The following is a 27,026-nucleotide window of genomic DNA, read 5'->3' on the forward strand; positions in this document are numbered from 1 at the left end:
TCTCCTACCGAGTGAGGTGTTGAGACTCCTACCGTGTGAGTTGTTGAGTCTCCTACCGAGTGAGGTGTTGAGACTCCTACCGAGTGAGGTGTTGAGTCTCCTACCGTGTGAGGTGTTGAGTCTCCTACCATGTGAGGCGTTGAGCCTCCTACCGTGTAAGGCGTTGAGACTCCTACCGTGTGAGGTGTTGAGACTCCTACCGTGTGAGGTGTTGAGACTCCTACCATGTGAGGCGTTGAGACTCCCAACGTGTGAGGTGTTGAGACTCCTACCGTGTGAGGTGTTGATTCTCCTACCGTGTGAGGTGTTGAGTCTCCTACCGAGTGAGGTGTTGAGACTCCTATCGTGTGAGGTGTTGATTCTCCTACCGAGTGAGGTGTTGAGACTCCTACCGAGTGAGGTGTTGAGACTCCTACCCTGTGAGGTGTTGAGACTCCTACCGAGTGAGGTGTTGAGACTCCTACCATGTGAGGTGTTGAGACTCCTACCGTGTGAGGCGTTGAGACTCCTACCGTGTGAGGTGTTGAGACTCCTACCGTGTGAGGTGTTGAGTCTCCTACCGAGTGAGGTGTTGAGACTCCTACCGTGTGAGGTGTTGAGACTCCTACCGAGTGAGGTGTTGAGACTCCTACCGAGTGAGGTGTTGAGACTCCTACCGAGTGAGGTGTTGAGATTCCTACCGTGTGAGGTGTTGAGACTCCTACCGTGTGAGGTTTTGAGTCTCCTACCGAGTGAGGTGTTGAGACTCCTACCGAGTGAGGTGTTGAGTCTCCTACCGTGTGAGGTGTTGAGACTCCTACCGTGTGAGGTGTTGAGTCTCCTACCGTGTGAGGCGTTGAGCCTCCTACCGTGTAAGGCGTAGAGACTCCTACCGTGTGAGGTGTTGAGACTCCTACCGTGTGAGGTGTTGAGACTCCTACCATGTGAGGCGTTGAGACTCCTACCGTGTGAGGTGTTGAGACTCCTACCGTGTGAGGTGTTGAGTCTCCTACCGTGTGAGGTGTTGAGTCTCCTACCGAGTGAGGTGTTGAGACTCCTATCGTGTGAGGTGTTGATTCTCCTACCGAGTGAGGTGTTGAGACTCCTACCGAGTGAGGTGTTGAGACTCCTACCGAGTGAGGTGTTGAGTCTCCTACCGTGTGAGGTGTTGAGACTCCTACCGTGTGAGGTGTTGAGACTCCTACCGAGTGAGGTGTTGAGTCTCCTACCGTGTGAGGTGTTGAGTCTCCTACCGAGTGAGGTGTTGAAACTCCTATCATGTGAGGTGTTGATTCTCCTACCGAGTGAGGTGTTGAGACTCCTACCGAGTGAGGTGTTGAGACTCCTACCGAGTGAGGTGTTGAGTCTCCTACCGTGTGAGGCGTTGAGACTCCTACCGTGTGAGGTGTTGAGACTCCTACCGTGTGAGGTGTTGAGTCTCCTACCGAGTGAGGTGTTGAGACTCCTACCGTGTGAGGTGTTGAGACTCCTATCGTGTGAGGTGTTGATTCTCCTACCGAGTGAGGTGTTGAGACTCCTACCGAGTGAGGTGTTGAGACTCCTACCGAGTGAGGTGTTGAGTCTCCTACCGTGTGAGGCGTTGAGACTCCTACCGTGTGAGGTGTTGAGACTCCTACCGTGTGAGGTGTTGAGTCTCCTACCGAGTGAGGTGTTGAGACTCCTACCGTGTGAGGTGTTGAGACTCCTACCGAGTGAGGTGTTGAGACTCCTACCGAGTGAGGTGTTGAGACTCCTACCGAGTGAGGTGTTGAGATTCCTACCGTGTGAGGTGTTGAGACTCCTACCGAGTGAGGTGTTGAGTCTCCTACCGTGTGAGGTGTTGAGTCTCCTACCGTGTGAGGCGTTGAGCCTCCTACCGTGTAAGGCGTTGAGACTCCTACCGTGTGAGGTGTTGAGACTCCTACCGTGTGAGGTGTTGAGACTCCTACCATGTGAGGCATTGAGACTCCCACCATGTGAGGTGTTGAGACTCCTACCGTGTGAGGTGTTGATTCTCCTACCATGTGAGGTGTTGAGTCTCCTACCGAGTGAGGTGTTGAGACTCCTATCGTGTGAGGTGTTGATTCTCCTACCGAGTGAGGTGTTGAGACTCCTACCGAGTGAGGTGTTGAGACTCCTACCCTGTGAGGTGTTGAGACTCCTACCGTGTGAGGCGTTGAGACTCCTACCGTGTGAGGTGTTGAGACTCCTACCGAGTGAGGTGTTGAGTCTCCTACCGTGTGAGGTGTTGAGACTCCTACCGTGTGAGGTGTTGAGACTCCTACCGAGTGAGGTGTTGAGACTCCTACCGTGTGAGGTGTTGGGACTCCTAACGAGTGCGGCGCTGAGACTCCTACCCTGTGAGGTGTTGAGACTCCTACCATGTGAGGTGTTGAGACTCCTACCCTGTGAGGTGTTGAGACTCCTACCATGTGAGGTGTTGAGACTCCTACCGTGTGAGGCGTTGAGACTCCTACCGAGTGAGGCGTTGAGACTCCTACCATGTGAGGTGTTGAGACTCCTACGATGCGTGAGGCGTTGAGACTCCTACCGAGTGAGGTGTTGAGACTCCTACCATGTGAGGTGTTGAGACTCCTACGATGCGTGAGGCGTTGAGACTCCTACCGAGTGAGGTGTTGAGACTCCTACCGTGTGAGGTGTTGAGACTCCTACCGTGTGAGGTGTTGAGACTCCTACCGTGTGAGGTGTTGATTCTCCTACCGAGTGAGGTGTTGAGACTCCTACCGAGTGAGGTGTTGAGACTCCTACCGAGTGAGGTGTTGAGTCTCCTACCGTGTGAGGCGTTGAGACTCCTACCGTGTGAGGTGTTGAGACTCCTACCGTGTGAGGTGTTGAGTCTCCTACCGAGTGAGGTGTTGAGACTCCTACCGTGTGAGGTGTTGAGACTCCTATCGTGTGAGGTGTTGATTCTCCTACCGAGTGAGGTGTTGAGACTCCTACCGAGTGAGGTGTTGAGACTCCTACCGAGTGAGGTGTTGAGTCTCCTACCGTGTGAGGCGTTGAGACTCCTACCGTGTGAGGTGTTGAGACTCCTACCGTGTGAGGTGTTGAGTCTCCTACCGAGTGAGGTGTTGAGACTCCTACCGTGTGAGGTGTTGAGACTCCTACCGAGTGAGGTGTTGAGACTCCTACCGAGTGAGGTGTTGAGACTCCTACCGAGTGAGGTGTTGAGATTCCTACCGTGTGAGGTGTTGAGACTCCTACCGTGTGAGGTGTTGAGTCTCCTACCGAGTGAGGTGTTGAGACTCCTACCGAGTGAGGTGTTGAGTCTCCTACCGTGTGAGGTGTTGAGTCTCCTACCGTGTGAGGCGTTGAGCCTCCTACCGTGTAAGGCGTTGAGACTCCTACCGTGTGAGGTGTTGAGACTCCTACCGTGTGAGGTGTTGAGACTCCTACCATGTGAGGCGTTGAGACTCCCACCGTGTGAGGTGTTGAGACTCCTACCGTGTGAGGTGTTGATTCTCCTACCGTGTGAGGTGTTGAGTCTCCTACCGAGTGAGGTGTTGAGACTCCTATCGTGTGAGGTGTTGATTCTCCTACCGAGTGAGGTGTTGAGACTCCTACCGAGTGAGGTGTTGAGACTCCTACCCTGTGAGGTGTTGAGACTCCTACCGTGTGAGGCGTTGAGACTCCTACCGTGTGAGGTGTTGAGACTCCTACCGAGTGAGGTGTTGAGTCTCCTACCGTGTGAGGTGTTGAGACTCCTACCGTGTGAGGTGTTGAGACTCCTACCGAGTGAGGTGTTGAGACTCCTACCGTGTGAGGTGTTGAGACTCCTAACGAGTGCGGCGCTGAGACTCCTACCCTGTGAGGTGTTGAGACTCCTACCATGTGAGGTGTTGAGACTCCTACCCTGTGAGGTGTTGAGACTCCTACCGTGTGAGGTGTTGAGACTCCTACCGAGTGAGGCGTTGAGACTCCTACCATGTGAGGTGTTGAGACTCCTACCGTGTGAGGCGTTGAGACTCCTACCGAGTGAGGCGTTGAGACTCCTACCATGTGAGGTGTTGAGACTCCTACGATGCGTGAGGCATTGAGACTCCTACCGAGTGAGGTGTTGAGACTCCTACCGTGTGAGGTGTTGAGACTCCTACCGTGTGAGGTGTTGAGACTCCTACCGTGTGAGGTGATGAGACTCCTACCGTGTGAGGTGTTGAGACTCCTACCGAGTGAGGTGTTGAGACTCCTACCATGTGAGGTGTTGAGACTCCTACCGTGTGAGGTGTTGAGACTCCTACCGTGTGAGGTGTTGAGACTCCCACCGAGTGAGGTGTTGAGACTCCCACCGTGTGAGATGTTGAGACTCCTACCGAGTGAGGTGTTGAGACTCCTACCGTGTGAGGCACTGAGACTCCTACCGAGTGAGGTGTTGAGACTCCTACAGAGTGAGGCGTTGAGACTCCTACCGAGTGAGGTGTTGAGACTCCTTCCATGTGAGGTGTTGAGTCTCCCACCGTGTGAGGTGTTGAGTCTCCTACCGTGTGAGGCGTTGAGACTCCTACCGTGTGAGGCGTTGAGACTCCTACCGTGTGAGGTGTTGAGTCTCCCACCGTGTGAGGTGTTGAGACTCCCACCGTGTGAGGTGTTGAGACTCCTACCGTGTGAGGTGTTGAGACTCCTACCATGTGAGGTGTTGAGACTCCTACCGAGTGAGGTGTTGAGTCTCCTACCGAGTGAGGTGTTGAGTCTCCTACCGAGTGAGGTGTTGAGACTCCCACCGAGTGAGGTGTTGAGTCTCCTACAGTGTGAGGTGTTGAGACTCCTACCGAGTGAGGTGTTGAGTCTCCTACCGAGTGAGGTGTTGAGACTCCTACCGAGTGAGGTGTTGAGACTCCTACAGTTTGAGGTGTTGAGACTCCTACCGAGTGAGGCGTTGAGACTCCTACCGTGTGAGGTGTTGAGGCTCCTACCGTGTGCAGCGCTGAGACTCCTACCGAGTGAGGTGTTGAGACTCCCACCGTGTGAAGTGTTGAGACTCCTACCGAGTGAGGTGTTGAGACTCCTACCGTGTGACGTGTTGAGACTCCTACCGAGTGAGGTGTTGAGACTCCTACAGTGTGAGGTGTTGAGACTCCTACCGAGTGAGGTGTTGAGACTCCTACCGTGTGAGGTGTTGAGACTCCTACCGTGTGAGGTGTTGAGACTCCTACTGAGTGAGGTGTTGAGACTCCTACCGTGTGAGGCGTTGAGGCTCCTACCGTGTGAGGTGTTGAGACTCCTACCGAGTGAGGTGTTGAGTCTCCTACCGAGTGAGGTGTTGAGTCTCCTACCGAGTGAGGTGTTGAGACTCCCACCGAGTGAGGTGTTGAGACTCCCACCGAGTGAGGTGTTGAGACTCCTACCGAGTGAGGCTTTGAGACTCCTACCGAGTGAGGTGTTGAGACCCCTACCGTGTGAGGTGTTGAGTCTCCTACCGAGTGAGGTGTTGAGACTCCTACGATGTGTGAGGTGTTGAATCTCCTACCGTGTGAGGTGTTGAGACTCCTACTGAGTGAGGTGTTGAGACTCCTACCGTGTGAGGTGTTGAGACTCCTACCGTGTGAGGTGTTGAGACTCCTACTGAGTGAGGTGTTGAGACTCCTACCGTGTGAGGCGTTGAGGCTCCTACCGTGTGAGGTGTTGAGACTCCTACCGTGTGAGGTGTCGAGACTCCTACCGAGTGAGGTGTTGAGTCTCCTACTGTGTGAGGTGTTGAGACTCCTACCGTGTGAGGTGTTGAGACTCCTATTGTGTGAGGTGTTGAGTCTCCTACCGAGTGAGGTGTTGAGACTCCTACAGTGTGAGGTGTTGAGACTCCTACCGAGTGAGGTGTTGAGTCTCCTACCGAGTGAGGTCTTGAGACTCCTACCGAGTGAGGTGTTGAGACTCCTACAGTTTGAGGTGTTAAGACTCCTACAGTGTGAGATGTTGAGACTCCTACCGAGTGAGGTGTTAAGTCTCCTACCGAGTGACGTGTTGAGACTCCTACCGAGTGACGTGTTGAGACTCCTACCGTGTGAGGTGTTGAGACTCCTACCGTGTGAGGTGTTGAGACTCCTACCGTGTGAGGTGTTGAGACTCCTACCGAGTGAGGTGTTGAGTCTCCTACCGAGTGAGGTCTTGAGACTCCTACCGAGTGAGGTGTTGAGACTCCTACAGTTTGAGGTGTTAAGACTCCTACAGTGTGAGGTGTTGAGACTCCTACCGAGTGAGGTGTTGAGACTCCTACCGAGTGACGTGTTGAGACTCCTACCGTGTGAGGTGTTGAGACTCCTACCGTGTGAGGTGTTGAGACTCCTACCGTGTGAGGTGTTGAGACTCCTACCGAGTGAGGTGTTGAGACTCCTAACGTGTGAGGTGTTGAGACTCCTACCGTGTGAGGTGTTGAGACTCCTACCGTGTGAGGTGTTGAGACTCCTAACGTGTGAGGCGTTGAGACTCCTACCGTGTGAGGTGTTGAAACTCCTAACGTGTGAGGTGTTGAGACTCCTACCGTGTGAGGTGCTGAGACTCCTCCCGTGTGAGGCGCTGAGACTCCTACCGTGTGAGGTGTTGAGACTCCTACCTTGTGAGGTGTTGAGACTCCCACCGTGTGAGGTGTCGAGACTCCTACCGAGTGAGGTGTTGAGACTCCTACCGAGTGCAGTGTTGAGTCTCCTACCGTGTGAGGTGTTGAGACTCCTACCGAGTGAGGTGTTGAGTCTCCTACCGTGTGAGGTGTTGAGACTCCTACCGTGTGATGTGTTGAGACTCCTACCGTGTGAGGTGTTGAGTCTCCTACCGTGTGAGGTGTTGAGACTCCTACCGTGTGATGTGTTGAGACTCCTACCGTGTGAGGTGTTGAGACTCCTACCGAGTGAGGTGTTGAGTCTCCTACCGTGTGAGGTGTTGAGACTCCTACCGTGTGAGGTGTTGAGACTCCTACCGAGTGAGGTGTTGAGACTCCTACCGAGTGCTGAGTCTCAGGATCTCTGTCTCAGGATCTCTGTCTCAGGATCTCCGTCTCAGCGTCTCCGTCTCAGGATCTCTGTCTCAGGATCTCCGTCTCAGGATCTCCGTCTCAGGATCTCTGTCTCAGGATCTCTGTCTCAGGATCTCCGTCTCAGGATCTCCATCTCAGCATCTCCGTCTCAGGATCTCCGTCTCAGGATCTCCGTCTCAGCATCTCCGTCTCAGGATCTCTGTCTCAGCATCTCTGTCTCAGCATCTCCTTCTCAGGATCTCTGTCTCAGGATCTCTGTCTCAGGATCTCCGTCTCAGGATCTCTGTCTCAGCATCTCCGTCTCAGGATCTCCGTCTCAGCGTCTCCGTCTCAGGATCTCCGTCTCAGCGTCTCCGTCTCAGCGTCTCCGTCTCAGCGTCTCCGTCTCAGGATCTCCGTCTCAGCATCTCCGTCTCAGGATCTCCGTCTCAGCGTCTCCGTCTCAGCGTCTCCGTCTCAGCGTCTCCGTCTCAGCGTCTCCGTCTGCGTGTGCCTCAGGGGCCGGCCCCACCACCGGCGAGACGATGTCGCGGGTTCTGCGTCTGGCTGGGCTCCGATCGTCGGAGGCTCACGACTCCCTCGGCCGACTCCTCAGCCGCCTGGCCAGCCGCGGGCACACGAAGCTGGCGGCAAGAATCTTCGCGGCCAAAGGTTGGGGTCATGAGCAGCAGCCACAGTCATCACCCACCCACCAACCACCCACCATCACCACCCACCCACCCACCATCATCACCACCCACCATCATCACCCACCCACCATCATCACCCAGCCACCGTCATCATCACCACCCACCGTCATCACCCACCAACCCACCAACCACCCACCATCATCACCCACCATCATCACCAACCAACATCACCACCCACCCACCAACCACCAATAGTCATCACCCACCCACCCACCACCCACCCACCATCATCACCCACCATCATCACCCACCCACCACTCACCCACCCACCACCCACCAGCAATCATCACCCACCCACCAACCACCCACCCACCATCACCACCCACAGTCATCACCCACCCACCAACCATCCACCATCACCACCCACCCACCCACCAACCACCCACAGTCATCACCCACCCACCAACCACCCACCATCATCACCCACCCACCGTCATCACCCACCCACCCACCATCATCACCACCCACCGTCATCACCCACCCACCATCACCACCCACCCACCAACCACCCACAGTCATCACCCACCCACCACCCACCATCACCACCCACCCACCAACCACCCACAGTCATCACCCACCCACCATCATCACCACCCACCATCATCACCACCCACCAACCACCATCACCACCCACCATCACCACCCACCCACCACCACCACCACCATCCACCGCCCACCAACCACCATCACCACCATCACCACCATCATCACCACCCACCCACCACCATCACCACCATCACCACCACCCACCCACCACCACCCACCAACCACCATCACCACCATCACCACCCACCCACCACCATCACCACCACCATCACCACCCACCCACCACCATCACCACCCACCCACCAACCACCCACCAACCACCATCACCACCACCCACCATCACCACCACCCACCCACCACCATCACCACCACCCACCCACCACCACCCACCACCCACAACCCACCACCTGATGACGACTGCTGTGGTTGTCTCACCTGATGACGATGGCTGTGGTTGTCCCACCTGATGACGACTGCTGTGGTTGTCTCACCTGATGACGATTGCTGTGGTTGTCACACCTGATGACGATGGCTGTGGTTGTCCCACCTGATGACGATTGCTGTGGTTGTCACACCTGATGACGATGGCTGTGGTTATCACACCTGATGACGATGGCTGTGGTTGTCACACCTGATGACGATGGCTGTGGTTGTCACACCTGATGACGATGGCTGTGGTTATCACACCTGATGACGATGGCTGTGGTTGTCACACCTGATGACGACTGCTATGGTTGTCACACCTGATGACGATTGCTGTGGTTGTCACACCTGATGACGACTGCTATGGTTGTCACACCTGATGACGATTGCTGTGGTTGTCACACCTGATGACGATTGCTGTGGTTGTCACACCTGATGACGATTGCTGTGGTTGTCACACCTGATGACGACTGCTGTGGTTGTCACACCTGATGACGATTGCTGTGGTTGTCACACCTGATGACGATTGCTGTGGTTGTCACACCTGATGACGATTGCTGTGGTTGTCCTGATGACGATTGTTGTTGTTGTCACACCTGATGACGACGGCTGTGGTTGTCACACCTGATGACGATTGCTGTGGTTGTCACACCTGATGACGATTGCTGTGGTTGTCACACCTGATGACGATGGCTCTGGTTGTCACACCTGATGACGATTGCTGTGGTTGTCACACCTGATGACGATGGCTCTGGTTGTCACACCTGATGACGATTGCTGTGGTTGTCACACCTGATGACGATTGCTGTGGTTGTCACACCTGATGACGATTGCTGTGGTTGTCACACCTGATGACGATTGCTGTGGTCGCCCCACCTGATGACGACTGCTGTGGTTGTCACACCTGATGACGACGGCTGTGGTTGTCCCACCTGATGACGATTGCTGTGGTTGTCACACCTGATGACGACTGCTGTGGTTGTCCTGATGACGATTGCTGTGGTTGTCCTGATGACGATTGCTGTGGTTGTCCTGATGACAATTGCTGTGGTTGTCCCACCTGATGACGATGGCTGTGGTTGTCCTGATGACAATTGCTGCGGTCGCCCCACCTGATGACGACTGCTGTGGTTGTCACACCTGATGACGATGGCTGTGGTTGTCACACCTGATGACAATTGCTGTGGTTGTCACACCTGATGACGATGGCTGTGGTTGTCACACCTGATGACAATTGCTGCGGTCGCCCCACCTGATGACGACTGCTTGCCTTGCGCGATCGACACGACCGTGATCCGTCACCGGCGTCACTTCACCGAAACACCGCAGAGGTCATCGGTGCCCGCTAGCAAGGCCACCCGACCCCCTACGAGCGGGCCCACCCACCCCACCCACCCCACCCACCCCACCCACCCCACCCACCCCACCCACCTCACCACCCACCCCCGACCTTTGAACCGCAGGCGTGACGCTCAAGAAGCCCTTCGTGGACGTGGTGGGGGCCCGCTACGGGGCTCGCCCCCACGGCCTGCTGGGCCCACCCAGGGAGGACGTGAAGGCGATCAACGCGTGGGTGGAGGAGCGGACCGAGGGACGCGTGACCGGACTGCTGGACGACCTGCCCCTCGAGGCACGGCTGGTGCTCGTCAGCGCCGTCCACTACAGGGGTGAGGGGGGACAACAACGCGGGACAACGCGGGACAACGCGTGCACGCCCAGGCTGAGTCGCACGCTGAGTTACACACTGCTGTGTAGCACATTATACACTAAATTATATACTACATTATACACTACGTTTAATACTACATTATACACTACATTGTACACTACATTATACACTACATTATACACTACATTATATACTACATTATACACTACTGTATAGTACATTATACACTATATTATACACTACATTATAGACTAAATTATATACTACTACACACTACATTATACACTACTACACACTACATTATATACTACATTATACACTACATTATACACTGCTGTGTAGCACATTATACACTACATTATACACTACATTATACACTACGTTTTATACTACATTATACACTACATTGTACACTACATTATACACTACATTATACACTACATTATACACTACGTTTTATACTACATTATACACTACATTGTACACTACATTATACACTAAATTATATACTACTACACACTACATTATACACTACATTATACACTACATTATACACTACTATACACTACTGTACACTACTATATACTACATTATATACTACTATACACTACTATACACTACTATACACTACGTTATACACTACATTATACACCTCATTCTACACTACTACACACTACATTATACACTACATTATACACTACATTATACACTACATTATACACTACATTATATACTACATTATACACTACTGTATAGTACATTATACACTATATTATACACTACATTATAGACTAAATTATATACTACTACACACTACATTATACACTACATTATACACTGCTTTATAGCACATTATACACTATATTATATACTACATTATACACTACATTATACACTACTGTATAGTACATTATATACTACATTATATACTACATTATACACTATATTATATACTACATTATACACTGCATTATATACTACTACACACTACATTATATACTACATTATATACTACATTATATACTACTAAATACTACATTATATACTACTACACATAACATAATACACTACATTATACACTACATTATACACTACTACGCACTACATTATACACTACATTATACACTACATTATATACTATTACACATTACATTATACACTACATTATACACTACATTATACACTACTACACACTACATTATATACTACATTATACACTACATTATACACTACTATACACTACTATATATTGAATTATACACTACCATACACTACTATATACTACTATATACTACATTATACACTGCTTTATAGCACATTATATACTACATTATACACTACATTATACACTACATTATATACTACATTATACACTACATTATACACTGCTTTATAGCACATTATACACTATATTATAAACTACATTATACACTACATTATACACTACTGTATAGTACATTATATACTACATTATACACTACATTATATACTACATTATACACTACGTTTATACTACTATATACTACATTATACACTGCTTTATAGCACATTATATACTACATTATACACTACATTATACACAACATTATACACTACATTATACACTATATTATATACTACTACACACTACATTATATACTACATTATATACTACATTATATACTAATAAACACTACATTATACACTACATTATACACTACATTATACACTACATTATACACTACTACACACTACATTATACACTACATTATACACTACATTATACACTACTACACACTACATTATACACTACATTATACACTACATTATATACTACATTATACACTACATTATACACTGCTTTATAGCACATTATACACTACATTATACACTACATTATACACTACATTATACACTACTGTATAGTACATTATATACTACATTATAGACTACATTATACACTACATTATATACTACATTATACACTACATTATATACTACTACACACTACATTATATACTACATTATATACTACATTATATACTAATAAATACTACATTATATACTAATAAACACTACATTATACACTACATTATACACTACTACACACTACATTATACACTACATTATACACTACATTATACACTACTACACACTACATTATACACTACATTATACACTACATTATATACTACTAAACATTACATTATACACTACATTATACACTACATTATACACTACTACACACTACATTATACACTACATTATACACTACATTATACACTACTACACACTACATTATATAGTACATTATATAGTACATTATACACTACTATACACTACTATATACTACATTATACACTACTATACACTACTATACACTAATATATACTACATTATATACTACTATACACTACTATACACTACATTATATACTAAATTATACACTACTATACACTACTATACACTACTATATACTACATTATATACTACAATATACACTACTACACACTGCATTATACACTACATTATACACTACATTATATACTACTACACACTACATTATACACTACATTATACACTACATTATATACTACTACACACTACATTATACACTACATTATACACTACATTATATACTACATTATATACTACATTATACACTACTACACACTGCATTATACACTACCATATACTACTATACACTACATTATACACTGCGTTATACACTGCATTATACACTACTATACACTACATTATATACTACATTATAGACTACATTATACACTACTATACACTACTATACACTGAATTATACACTACCATACACTACTATATACTACTATATACTACATTATATACTACATTATACACTACATTATACACTACATTATACACTACTATACACTACTATACACAACTATATACTACATTATATACTACTATACACTAGTATACACTACATTAAACACTACATTATACACTACATTATGCACTACTATACACTACTATACACTACTATATACTACATTATACACGACATTATACACTACATTATACACTGCATTATACACTACTATACACTCCACTATACACTACACTATACACTACCATACACTACTATACACTACTCTACACTAAATTATACACTACTATATACTACATTATATACTACATTATACACTACATTATACACTACTACACACTGCATTATACCCTGTATTATACACTGCATTATACACTACTATACACTACTATACACTGAATTATACACTACCATACACTACTATATACTACTATATACTACATTATATACAACATTATACACTACATTATACACTACATTATACACTACATTCTACACTACATTATACACTGCATTATACACTACTACACACTACATTATACACCACATTATACACTACATTATACACTACTACACTGCATTATACACTACATTATACACTACATAATACACTACTATACACTACTATACACAACTATATACTACATTATATACTACTATACACTAGTATACACTACATTATACACTACATTATACACTACATTATGCACTACTATACACTACTATACACTACTATATACTACATTATACACTACATTATACACTACATTATACACTGCATTATACACTACTATACACTCCACTATACACTACACTATACACTACCATACACTACTATACACTGCTATACACTAAATTATACACTACTATATACTACATTATATACTACATTATACACTACATTATACACTACTACACACTGCATTATACCCTGTATTATACACTGCATTATACACTACTATACACTAGCATACACTACATTATACACTACCATACACTTAATTATACACTACATTATACACTAAATTATATACTACATTATATACTACATTATACACTACATTATACACTAGTATACACTACTATACACTACTATACACTACTATACACTCCATTATACACTACTATACACTACTATACACTGTATTATACACTACATTATACACTGCATTATACACTACTATACACTACATTATACACTACGTTATATACTACTACACACTACATTATACAGTGCATTATACACTACAATAGACTACATTTTACACTACTATACACTTCATTATATACTAATACACACTACATTATACACTACATTATATAGTAGTGTATAGTACACAACATTATATGCTACACACTACATTATACACTGCATTATACACTACTATACACTACTATACACTCCATTAAACACTACATTATACGCTGCATTATACACTGCATTATACACTAATATACACTACTATACACTATATTATACACTGCATTATACAATACTACACACTACATTATACACTACATTATACACTGCATGATACACTACTACACACTGTATTATACACTAATATATACTACATTATATACTACATTATATACTACATTATACACTATTATACACTACATTATACACTACTATACACTACATTATACACTGCATTATACACTGCATTATACACTACTACACATTACATTATACACTGAATTATACACTGCATTATACACTACATTATACACTACATTATACACTACTACACACTGCATTGTACACTGAATTATAAACTGCATTATACACTACATTATCCACTACTATACACTACTACACACTGCATTTTACACTGCATTATACACTACATTATACACTACATTATACACTGCATTATACACTACTACACACTACATTACACACTATATTATGCACTACAATACACACTACTATACACTACACTATAACTATATTGTATACTACAATACACAACACTATACACTACACTACACATTACTATACACTACTATAAACTACACCATACATGACACTATACACTACTATACACTACACTACACACTACACCACACATTACACTGTACACTACGCTATACACTACTATAAACTACACTCTACACTGCACTGTACACTACACTACTTTACACTACACTAATATACACTATACTATACACTGCACTATACACTACACTATACACTGCACTATACACTACACTACTATACACTACACTATACACTGCACTATACACTACACTATACACTGCACTATACACTGCACTATGCAATTCACTATACACTACTACACTATACACTACTATACACTACACTACACACTACACCATACATTACCCTGTACACTACGCTGTACACTACTATATACTACACTACTTTACACTCCTTATCGTGAAGCTCCTCCCACTAATACGCTAGCTCCTCCCACTAATCGAGTAGACCCGCCCACCACGTGATATCCCCCACCCCACCACTGTGACGTCAGGCGAGTGGGAGGTGAAGTTCGACGCCGAGGCCACGAAACTTCAAAGCTTTCACCTGGACGAGAGCAACTCCACCCACGTGACCATGATGCACCAGAGGGAGTATCCCGTGTGGGTGGGCAGACACCCCCAGCTGCCCTGCATGGTGACTACTACACTACACTATACACTACTACACTATACACTACACTATACACTACTACACTACACTATACACTACACTATACACTGGACGAGACCAACTCCACCCACGTGACCATGATGCACCAGAGGGAGTATCCCGTGTGGGTGGGCAGACACCCCCAGCTTCCCTGCATGGTGACTACTACACTACCCTATACACTACTACACTACTACACTACTACACTACACTATACACTACTACACTATACACTACTACACTATACACTACACTATACACTACTACACTACTACACTATACACTACTACACTATACACTACACTATACACTACTACACTACTACACTATACACTACTACACTACACTATACACTAGACACTACTACACTACTACACTACACTATACACTACTACACTATACACTGGACGAGAGCAACTCCACCCACGTGACCATGATGCACCAGAGGGAGTATCCCGTGTGGGTGGGCAGACACCCCAAGCTGCCCTGCATGGTGACTACTACACTACACTATACACTACTACACTACACTATACACTACTACACTACACTATACACTACTACACTATACACTGCTACACTACTACACTACTACACTATACACTACTACACTACACTATACACTACTACACTATACACTATACACTGGACGAGACCAACTCCACCCACGTGACCATGATGCACCAGAGGGAGTATCCCGTGTGGGTGGGCAGACACCCCCAGCTGCCCTGCATGGTGACTACTACACTACCCTATACACTACTACACTACACTATACACTACTACACTATACACTACTACACTAAGCACTACTACACTACACTACTACACTATAGACTACTACACTATACACTATACACTACTACACTATACACTACTACACTATACACTACTACACTACTACACTATACACTACTACACTACACTATACACTACTACACTATACACTACACTATACACTACTACACTACACTATACACTACACTATACACTACTACACTATACACTACTACACTATACACTACACTATACACTACTACACTATACACTACTACACTATACACTACTACACTATACACTACTACACTACACTATACACTACACTATACACTGGACGAGACCAACTCCACCCACGTGACCATGATGCACCAGAGGGAGTATCCCGTGTGGGTGGGCAGACACCCCCAGCTGCCCTGCATGGTGACTGCTACACTACACTATACACTACTACACTATACACTACACACTATACACTACACTATACACTACTACACTATACACTACTACACTATACACTACTACACTAGTACACTACTACACTATACACTATACACTACACTATACACTACTACACTTTACACTATACACTACTACACTATACACTACTACACTATACACTACTACACTACACTATACACTACTACACTATACACTACATTATACACTACTACACTACACTATACACTACTACACTACACTACACACTACACTATACACTACTACACTATACACTACTACACTATACACTACACTATACACTACTACACTATACACTACACACTATACACTACACTATACACTACTACACTATACACTACTACACTATACACTACTACACTACACTAGGACACTACTACACTATACACTACTACACTATACACTACACTATACACTACTACACTTTACACTATACACTACTACACTATACACTACTACACTAAACACTACTACACTACACTATACACTACTACACTATACACTACACTATACACTACTACACTACACTATACACTACTACACTATACACTACTACACTATACACTACTACACTATACACTACACTATACACTACTACACGATACACTACTACACTATACACTACACTATACACTACTACACTATACACTACTACACTATACACTACTACACTACACTATACACTACTACACTACACACTGGACGAGACCAACTCCACCCACGTGACCATGATGCACCAGAGGGAGTATTCCGTGTGGGTGGGCAGACACCCTCAGCTGCCCTGCATGGTGACTACTACACTACACTATACACTACTACACTACACTATACACTACTACACTATACACTACTACACTACACTATACACTACTACACTATACACTACTACACACTACAATACTACACACTACACTACTACACTATACACTACTACACTACTACACTATACACTACTACACTATACACTACATACTATACACTACACTATACACTACTACACTACACACTACTACACACTACACTACTACACTACACTATACACTACTACACTACACACTACACTACACTATACACTACTACACTATACACTACTACACTACACTATACACTACTACACTACACTATACACTACTACACTATACACTACTACACTACACTATACACTACTACACTACACTATACACTACTACACTATACACTACTACACTACACTATACACTACTACACTACACTACTACACTATACACTACTACACTACACACTACTACACTACTACACTACACTACTACACTATACACTACTACACTACACTATACACTACTACACTACACTATACACTACACTACTACACTATACACTACACTACACTACTCACTACACTATACACTACACTATACACTACACTATACACTACTACACTACACTATACACTACTACACTACACTACTACACTATACACTACTACACTATACACTACTACACTACACTATACACTACTACACTCCACTATACACTACTACACTACACTATACACTACTACACTATACACTACTACACTATACACTACTACACTATACACTACACTACTACACTATACACTACTACGCTACACCATAAACTACTATACTATACACTACTACACTATACACTACTACACTACACTATACACTACTACACTATACACTACTACTATACACTACTACACTATACACTACTACACTACACTACTACACTACACTATATACTACACTATACACTACTACACTATACACTACTACTATTCACTACAACACTATACACTACTACACTATACACTACTACACTACACTATACACTACACTACACACTACTACACTACACTATACACTACTACACTATACACTACTACACTATACACTACACTACTACACTACACTACACACTACTACACTACACTATACACTACTACACTATACACTACTACACTATACACTACTACACTACACTATACACTACTACACTATACACTACACTATACACTACTACACTATACACTACTACACTATACACTACTACACTGTACACTACTACACTATACACTACTACACTACACTATACACTACTACACTACACACTACTACACTATACACTACTACACTACACTATACACTACATTATACACTACTACACTACTACACTACACTATACACTACTACCCTAACCCCCCCCCCCCACTCCCACCGAAGGCGTTGAAGGTGCCCTTCAAAGGCAACGGGAGCCTCGTGTTGTTCCTGCCGGACGGGAGGAGCCCCTCCAACCTTAGCAGCGTCGTGGACTCGCTCACTCCGTCGCTTATCAGCGGCCTGCTGGAAGGCGGCGGCCTCAGCAAACGGAGCATCACTCTCGTCATGCCCAGGATGGACCTCGTGGTGGATCGCGACCTGAAACGTCCGCTGGAGGCGATGGGTGAGAGACGCGTGGGGTGGGTGGGTGAGTTGGTGTTGGGGTTGGGGTTGGTTGGTGGGTGTTGGTGGGTTGGTGGGTGTTGGTGTTGGTGGGTGGGTGGGTTGGTGAGTGGGTTGGTGGGTGGGTTGGTGAGTGGGTGGATTGGTGGGTGGGTGGGTTGGTTAGTGAGTGGGTTGGTGAGTGGGTTGGTTGGTGTGTTGGTTGGTGGGTTGGTGAGTTGGGTTGGTGAGTGGGTGGATTGGTGGGTGGGTGGGTTGGTTAGTGAGTGGGTTGGTGAGTGGGTTGGTTGGTGTGTTGGTTGGTGGGTTGGTGAGTTGGGTTGGTGAGTGGGTGGATTGGTGGGTGGGTGGGTTGGTTAGTGAGTGGGTTGGTGAGTGGGTTGGTGGGTGTGTTGGTTGGTGGGTTGGTTGGTGAGTGGGTGGGTGGGTGGGTGTTGGTGTTGGTTGGTTGGTGGGTGGGTTGGTGATTGGGTGGGTTGGTGGGTGGGTGGCTTGGTGGGTGGGTGGCTTGGTGGGTTGGTGGGTTGGTTGGTGTGTTGGTGGGTGGGTGGGTGTTGGTGTTGGGGTTGGTTGGTGGGTGTTGGTGGGTTGGTTGGTGGGTGGGTTGGTGAGTGGGTGGGTGGGTGTTGGTGTTGGTGTTGGTTGGTGGGTGTTGGTGGGTTGGTTGGTGGGTTGGTGAGTGGGTGGGTGGGTGTTGATGTTGGGGTTGGTTGGTGGGTGTTGGTGTGTTGGTTGGTGGGTTGGTTGGTGGGTTGGTGGGTTGGTGGGTGTGTTGGTGGGTGGGTTGGTGGGTTGGTGGGTTGGTTGGTGGGTTGGTGGGTGGGTTGGTGGGTTGGTGGGTTGGTGGGTGGGTGGGTTGGTGGGTGGGTGGCTTGGAGGGTTGGTGGGTTGGTTGGTGTGTTGGTTAGTGGGTGGGTTGGTGGGTTGGTTGGTGGGTTGGTGGGTTGGTGGGTGAGTGGGTTGGTGAGTGGGTAGGTGGGTTGGTGGGTGGGTAGGTGGGTTGGTGCGTGGGTGGGTTGGTGAGTGGGTTGGTGAGTGGGTGGGTGGGTTGGTGGGTTGGTGGGTGGGTGGGTGATGTGTTGGTTGGTTGGTGAGTGTGTTGGTGGGTTGGTGAATGGGTTGGTGGGTGGGTTGGTGGGTGGGTTGGTGGGTGGGTTGGTGGGTTGGTGGGTGTGTTGGTGGGTTGGTGGGTGGGTTGGTGGGTTGGTGGGTGGGTTGGTGCGTTGGTGGGTGGGTGGGTGATGTGTTGGTTGGTTGGTTGGTGAGTGTGTTGGTGGGTTGGTGAATGGGTTGGTGGGTGGGTTGGTGGGTGGGTTGGTGGGTGGGTTGGTGGGTTGGTGGGTGTGTTGGTGGGTTGGTGGGTGGGTTGGTGGGTGGGTTGGTGGGTTGGTTGGTGGGTTGGTGGGTGGGTGGGTTGGTGGGTTGGTGGGTTGGTGGGTGATGTGTTGGTTGGTTGGTGAGTGTGTTGGTGGGTTGGTGAATGGGTTGGTGGGTGGGTTGGTGGGTGGCTTGGTGGGTTGGTGGGTTGGGTGGGTGCGTGGAATGGTGGGTGGTTCGGTGGGTTGGTGGGTGGGTTGGTGGGTTGGTGTTAACATCGCCACTGGGGAGACAAAGGCGGTCGGGCGTGGTGCTGGCCACCCACCCCTTCGTGTTCCGTTCCGGCCTTCATAGGTGCTCGCTAACAGCACTTGCCCCAACAGTCTGTTACAGGCTACATGGGGGATCTTTGTCTTTGTGTGTCTGGGTCATTTAGCCCGCATGCCCAGCCACTGCAAACCAAATCTGCTACACTTCACTATACACTAGAACACTACTACGCTACACTATACACTACTACACTACACTATACACTACTACACTACACTATACACTACTACACTATACACTACACTATACACTACATTACACTATACACTATACACTACTACACCACCGTCTCTCGCTGTGTACAGGTCTGCAGGAGGTGTTTGTGTCCCCTGACTTGAGCGAACTCTCCACTGCCTCTCTGAGAGTCTCCGCTACAATACACTATACACTACTACACTACACTACTACACTATACACTACTACACTACACTACACACTACTACACTATACACTACTACACTACACTATACACTACTACACTATACACTACTACACTACACTATACACTACTACACTATACACTACTACACTATACACTACTACACTACACTATACACTACTACACTATACACTACTACACTATACACTACTACACTACACTATACACTACTACACTACACACTACTACACTATACACTACTACACTATACACTACTACACTACACACTACTACACTACACTATATACTACTACACTATACACTAGTACACTTTACACTACTACACTATACACTACTACACTATACACTACTACACTATACACTACTACACTATACACTACTACACTATACACTACTACACTACACTATACACTACTACACAATACACTACTACACTATACACTACTACACTATACACTACTACACTATACACTACTACACTACACTATACTCTACTACACTATATACTACTACACTACACTATACACTACACTATACACTACTACACTATACACTACTACACTATACACTACTACACTACACTATACACTACTACACTATACACTACTACACTATACACTACACTATACACTACACTACTACACTATACACTACTACACTATACACTACTACACTACACTACTACACTATTACACTATATACAACTACACTATACACTACACTACTACAGTACACTATACACTACACTATACACTACACTACTACACTACACTATACACTACTACACTACACTATACACTACTACACTACACTATACACTACTACACTACACTATACACTACTACACTACACTATACACTACTACACTATACACTACTACACTACACTATACACTACTACACTACACTATACACTACTACACTATACACTACTACACTACACTATACACTACACTATACACTACTACACTACACACTACTACACTACACTATACACCACTACACTATACATTATACACTAATACACTATACACTACTCCACTACACTATACACTACTACACTACACTATACACTACTACACTATACACTACTACACTATACACTACACTATACACCATACACTACTACACTATGCACTACTACACTACACTATGCACTACTACACTATACACTACTACACTACACTATACACTACACTACTACACTATACACTACACTATACACTACACTATACACTACACACTATTACACTATACACTACTACACTACACTATACACTACAACACTATACACTACACTATACACTACACTACTACACTCCACTATACACTACTTTCTCTCGCTGTGTACAGGTCTGTAGGAGCTCTTTGAGTCACCTGACCTGAGCGAGCTCTCCACTGCCTCTCTGAGAGTCTCCGCTGTGATCCACTACACTATACACTACTACACTACACTATACACTACTACACTACACTATACACTACTACACTACACTATACACTACACTATACACTACTACACTATACACTACTACACTACACTATACACTACCGTCTCTCGCTGTGTACAGGTCTGCAGGAGCTCTTTGAGTCACCTGACCTGAGCGGGCTCTCCACTGCCTCTCTGAGAGTCTCCGCTGTGATCCACTACATTATACACTACTACACTACACTATACACTACTACACTATACACTACTACACTATACACTACTACACTACACTATACACTACTACACTACACTATAGACTACTACACTACACTACTACACTACACTATACACTACTACACTACACTATACACTACTACACTACACTTTACACTACACTATACACTACTACACTATACACTACTACACTACTACACTACACACTACACTATACACTACTACACTACACTATACACTACACTATACACTACTACACTATACACTACTACACTACACTATACACTACTACACTATACACTACTACACTATACACTACTACACTATACACTACACTACTACACTATACACTACTACACTATACACTACACTACACACTACTACACTACACTATACACTACACACTACTACACTACACTATACACTACTTTCTCTCGCTGTGTACAGGTCTGCAGGAGCTCTTTGAGTCACCTGACCTGAGCGAACTCTCCACTGCCTCTCTGAGAGTCTCCGCTGTGATCCACTACACTATACACTACTACACTACACTATACACTACTACACTACACTATACACTACACTATACACTACTACACTACACTATACACTACACTATACACTACTACACTACACTATATACTACACTATACACTACTACACTATACACTACACTATACACTACACACTACTACACTATACACTACTACACTATACACTACTACACTATACACTACTACACTACACACTACTACACTACTACACTACACTATACACTACACTATACACTACTTTCTCTCGCTGTGTACAGGTCTGCAGGAGCTCTTTGAGTCCCCTGACCTGAGCGGGACTCTCCACTGGGTCTCTGAGAGTCTCGGCTGTGATCCACTCCACTATACACTACTACACTACACTATACACTACTACACTACTACACTACACTATACACTACACTATACTCTACTACCCTATACACTACTACACTACCCTATACACTACACTATACACTACTACACTACACTATACACTACTACACTATACAGTACACTATAAAGTACACTATACACTACTACACTACACTATACACTACACTATACACTACTACACTATACACTACTACACTACACTATACACTACTACACTATACACTACTACACTACACTACTACACTACTACACTATACACTACACTACACACTACTACACTACACTATACACTACACACTACACACTACTACACTACACTACACACTATACACTACTACACTACACTATACACTACTACACTACACTATACACTACACTATACACTACTACACTACACTATACACTACACTATACACTACTACACTACACTATACACTACTACACTATACACTACACTATACACTACTACACTACACTATACACTACACTATACACTACACTATAAACTACTACACTATACACTACTACACTACACTATACACTACTACACTACACTATACACTACTACACTACACTTTACACTACACTATACACTACTACACTATACACTACTACACTACACTATACACTACTACACTACACACTACACTATACACTACTACACTACACTACTACACTATACTATACACTACTACACTATACACTACTACACTATACACTACTACACTACACTATACACTACTACACTACACTATACACTACACTATACACTACACTATATACTACTACACTATACACTACACTATACACTACTACACTACACTATACACTACTACACTATACACTACTACACTATACACTACTACACTATACACTATACTATACACTACTACACGATACTCTACTACACTATACACTACTACACTACACTATACACTACACTAAACACTACACTATACACTACTACACTATACACTACACTATATACTACTACACTACACTATACACTACACTATACACTACACTATACACTACTACACTATACACTACACTATACACTACTACACTACACTATACACTACTACACTATACACTACTACACTACACTATAAACTACTACACTATACACTACTACACTACTACACTCCACTATACACTACTACACTACACTATACACTACTACACTACACTATACACTACTACACTACTACACTTCATCTATACGCTACACTATACACTACTACACATACACTACTACACTACCCTATACACTACTACACTACACACTACTACACTACACTATACACTACTACACTACACTATACACTAAACACTACTACACTACACTATACACTACTACACTACACTATACACTACTACACTACACTATACACTACTACACTACACTATACACTACTACACTACTACACTACACTATACACTACTACACTACACTATACACTACACTATACACTACTACACTGCACTATACACTACACTATACACTACTACACTACACTTTACACTACTACACTACACTATACACTACTACACTACACTATACACTACTACACTACTACACTTCATCTATACGCTACACTATACACTACTACACATACACTACTACAATACCCTATACACTACTACACTACACACTACTACACTACACTATACACTACTACACTACCCTATACACTAAACACTACTACACTACACTATACACTACTACACTACACTATACACTACTACACTACACTATACACTACTACACTACTACACTACACTATACACTACTACACTACTACACTACACTATACACTACTACACTACACTATACACTACACTACTACACTGCACTATACACTACACTATACACTACTACACTATACACTACACTATACACTACTACACTACACACTATACACTACTACACTACACTATACACTACACTATACACTACTACACTACACTATACACTACACTATACACTACTACACCATACACTACACTATACACTACTACACTATACACTACTACACTATACACTACACTATAAACTACTTTCTCTCGCTGTGTACAGGTCTGCAGGAGCTCTTTGAGTCCCCTGACCTGAGCGAACTCTACACTGCCTCTCTGAGAGTCTCCGCTGTGATCCACTCCACTATACACTACTACACTACACTATACACTACTACACTACACTATACACTACACTATACACTACACTATACACTACACTATACACTACTACACTACACTATACACTACTACACTATACACTACTACACTATACACTACACTATACACTACTACACTACACTATAGACTGCTACACTACACTACTACACTACACTATACACTACTAAACTATACACTACTACACTATACACTACTACACTATACACTACTACACTATACACTACTACACTATACACTACTACACTACACTATACACTACTACACTACACTATACACTACTACACTACACTATACACTACACTATACACTACACTATACACTACTACACTATACACTACACACTACTACACTATACACTACTACACTATACACTACTACACTATACACTACTACACTATACACTACTACACTATACACTACACACTACTACACTATACACTACTACACTACACTATACACTACTACACTATACACTACTACACTACACTATACACTACACTATACACTACTACACTATACACTACTACACTACACACTACTACACTACTACACTACACTATACACTACACTATACACTACTTTCTCTCGCTGTGTACAGGTCTGCAGGAGCTCTTTGAGTCCCCTGACCTGAGCGAACTATCCACTGCCTCTCTGAGAGTCTCCGCTGTGATCCACTACACTATACACTACTACACTATACAC

General features: G+C 44.5%; 1 protein-coding gene across 1 annotated transcript in view; it reads left to right on the forward strand.

Annotated features, from left to right (window-relative positions):
- Positions 1–27,026, forward strand: part of LOC116958103 (alpha-2-antiplasmin-like) — a 93,362-nt gene that overhangs the window by 43,039 nt on the left and 23,297 nt on the right. The window contains exons 4-7 of the mRNA XM_076055759.1: positions 7,460–7,612; positions 10,083–10,286; positions 15,632–16,282; positions 19,272–19,491. Coding sequence (XP_075911874.1) covers positions 7,460–7,612; positions 10,083–10,286; positions 15,632–15,885 — 611 coding nt within the window. The 3' untranslated portion in view covers positions 15,886–16,282; positions 19,272–19,491. The remainder of the gene's footprint in view (positions 1–7,459; positions 7,613–10,082; positions 10,287–15,631; positions 16,283–19,271; positions 19,492–27,026) is intronic.

Source organism: Petromyzon marinus, chromosome 72 (genome assembly GCF_048934315.1).
Source record: "Petromyzon marinus isolate PM22_M1 ecotype Great Lakes invasive population chromosome 72, UKy_Petmar_22M1.pri1.0, whole genome shotgun sequence".
Taxonomy (NCBI): domain Eukaryota; kingdom Metazoa; phylum Chordata; class Hyperoartia; order Petromyzontiformes; family Petromyzontidae; genus Petromyzon; species Petromyzon marinus.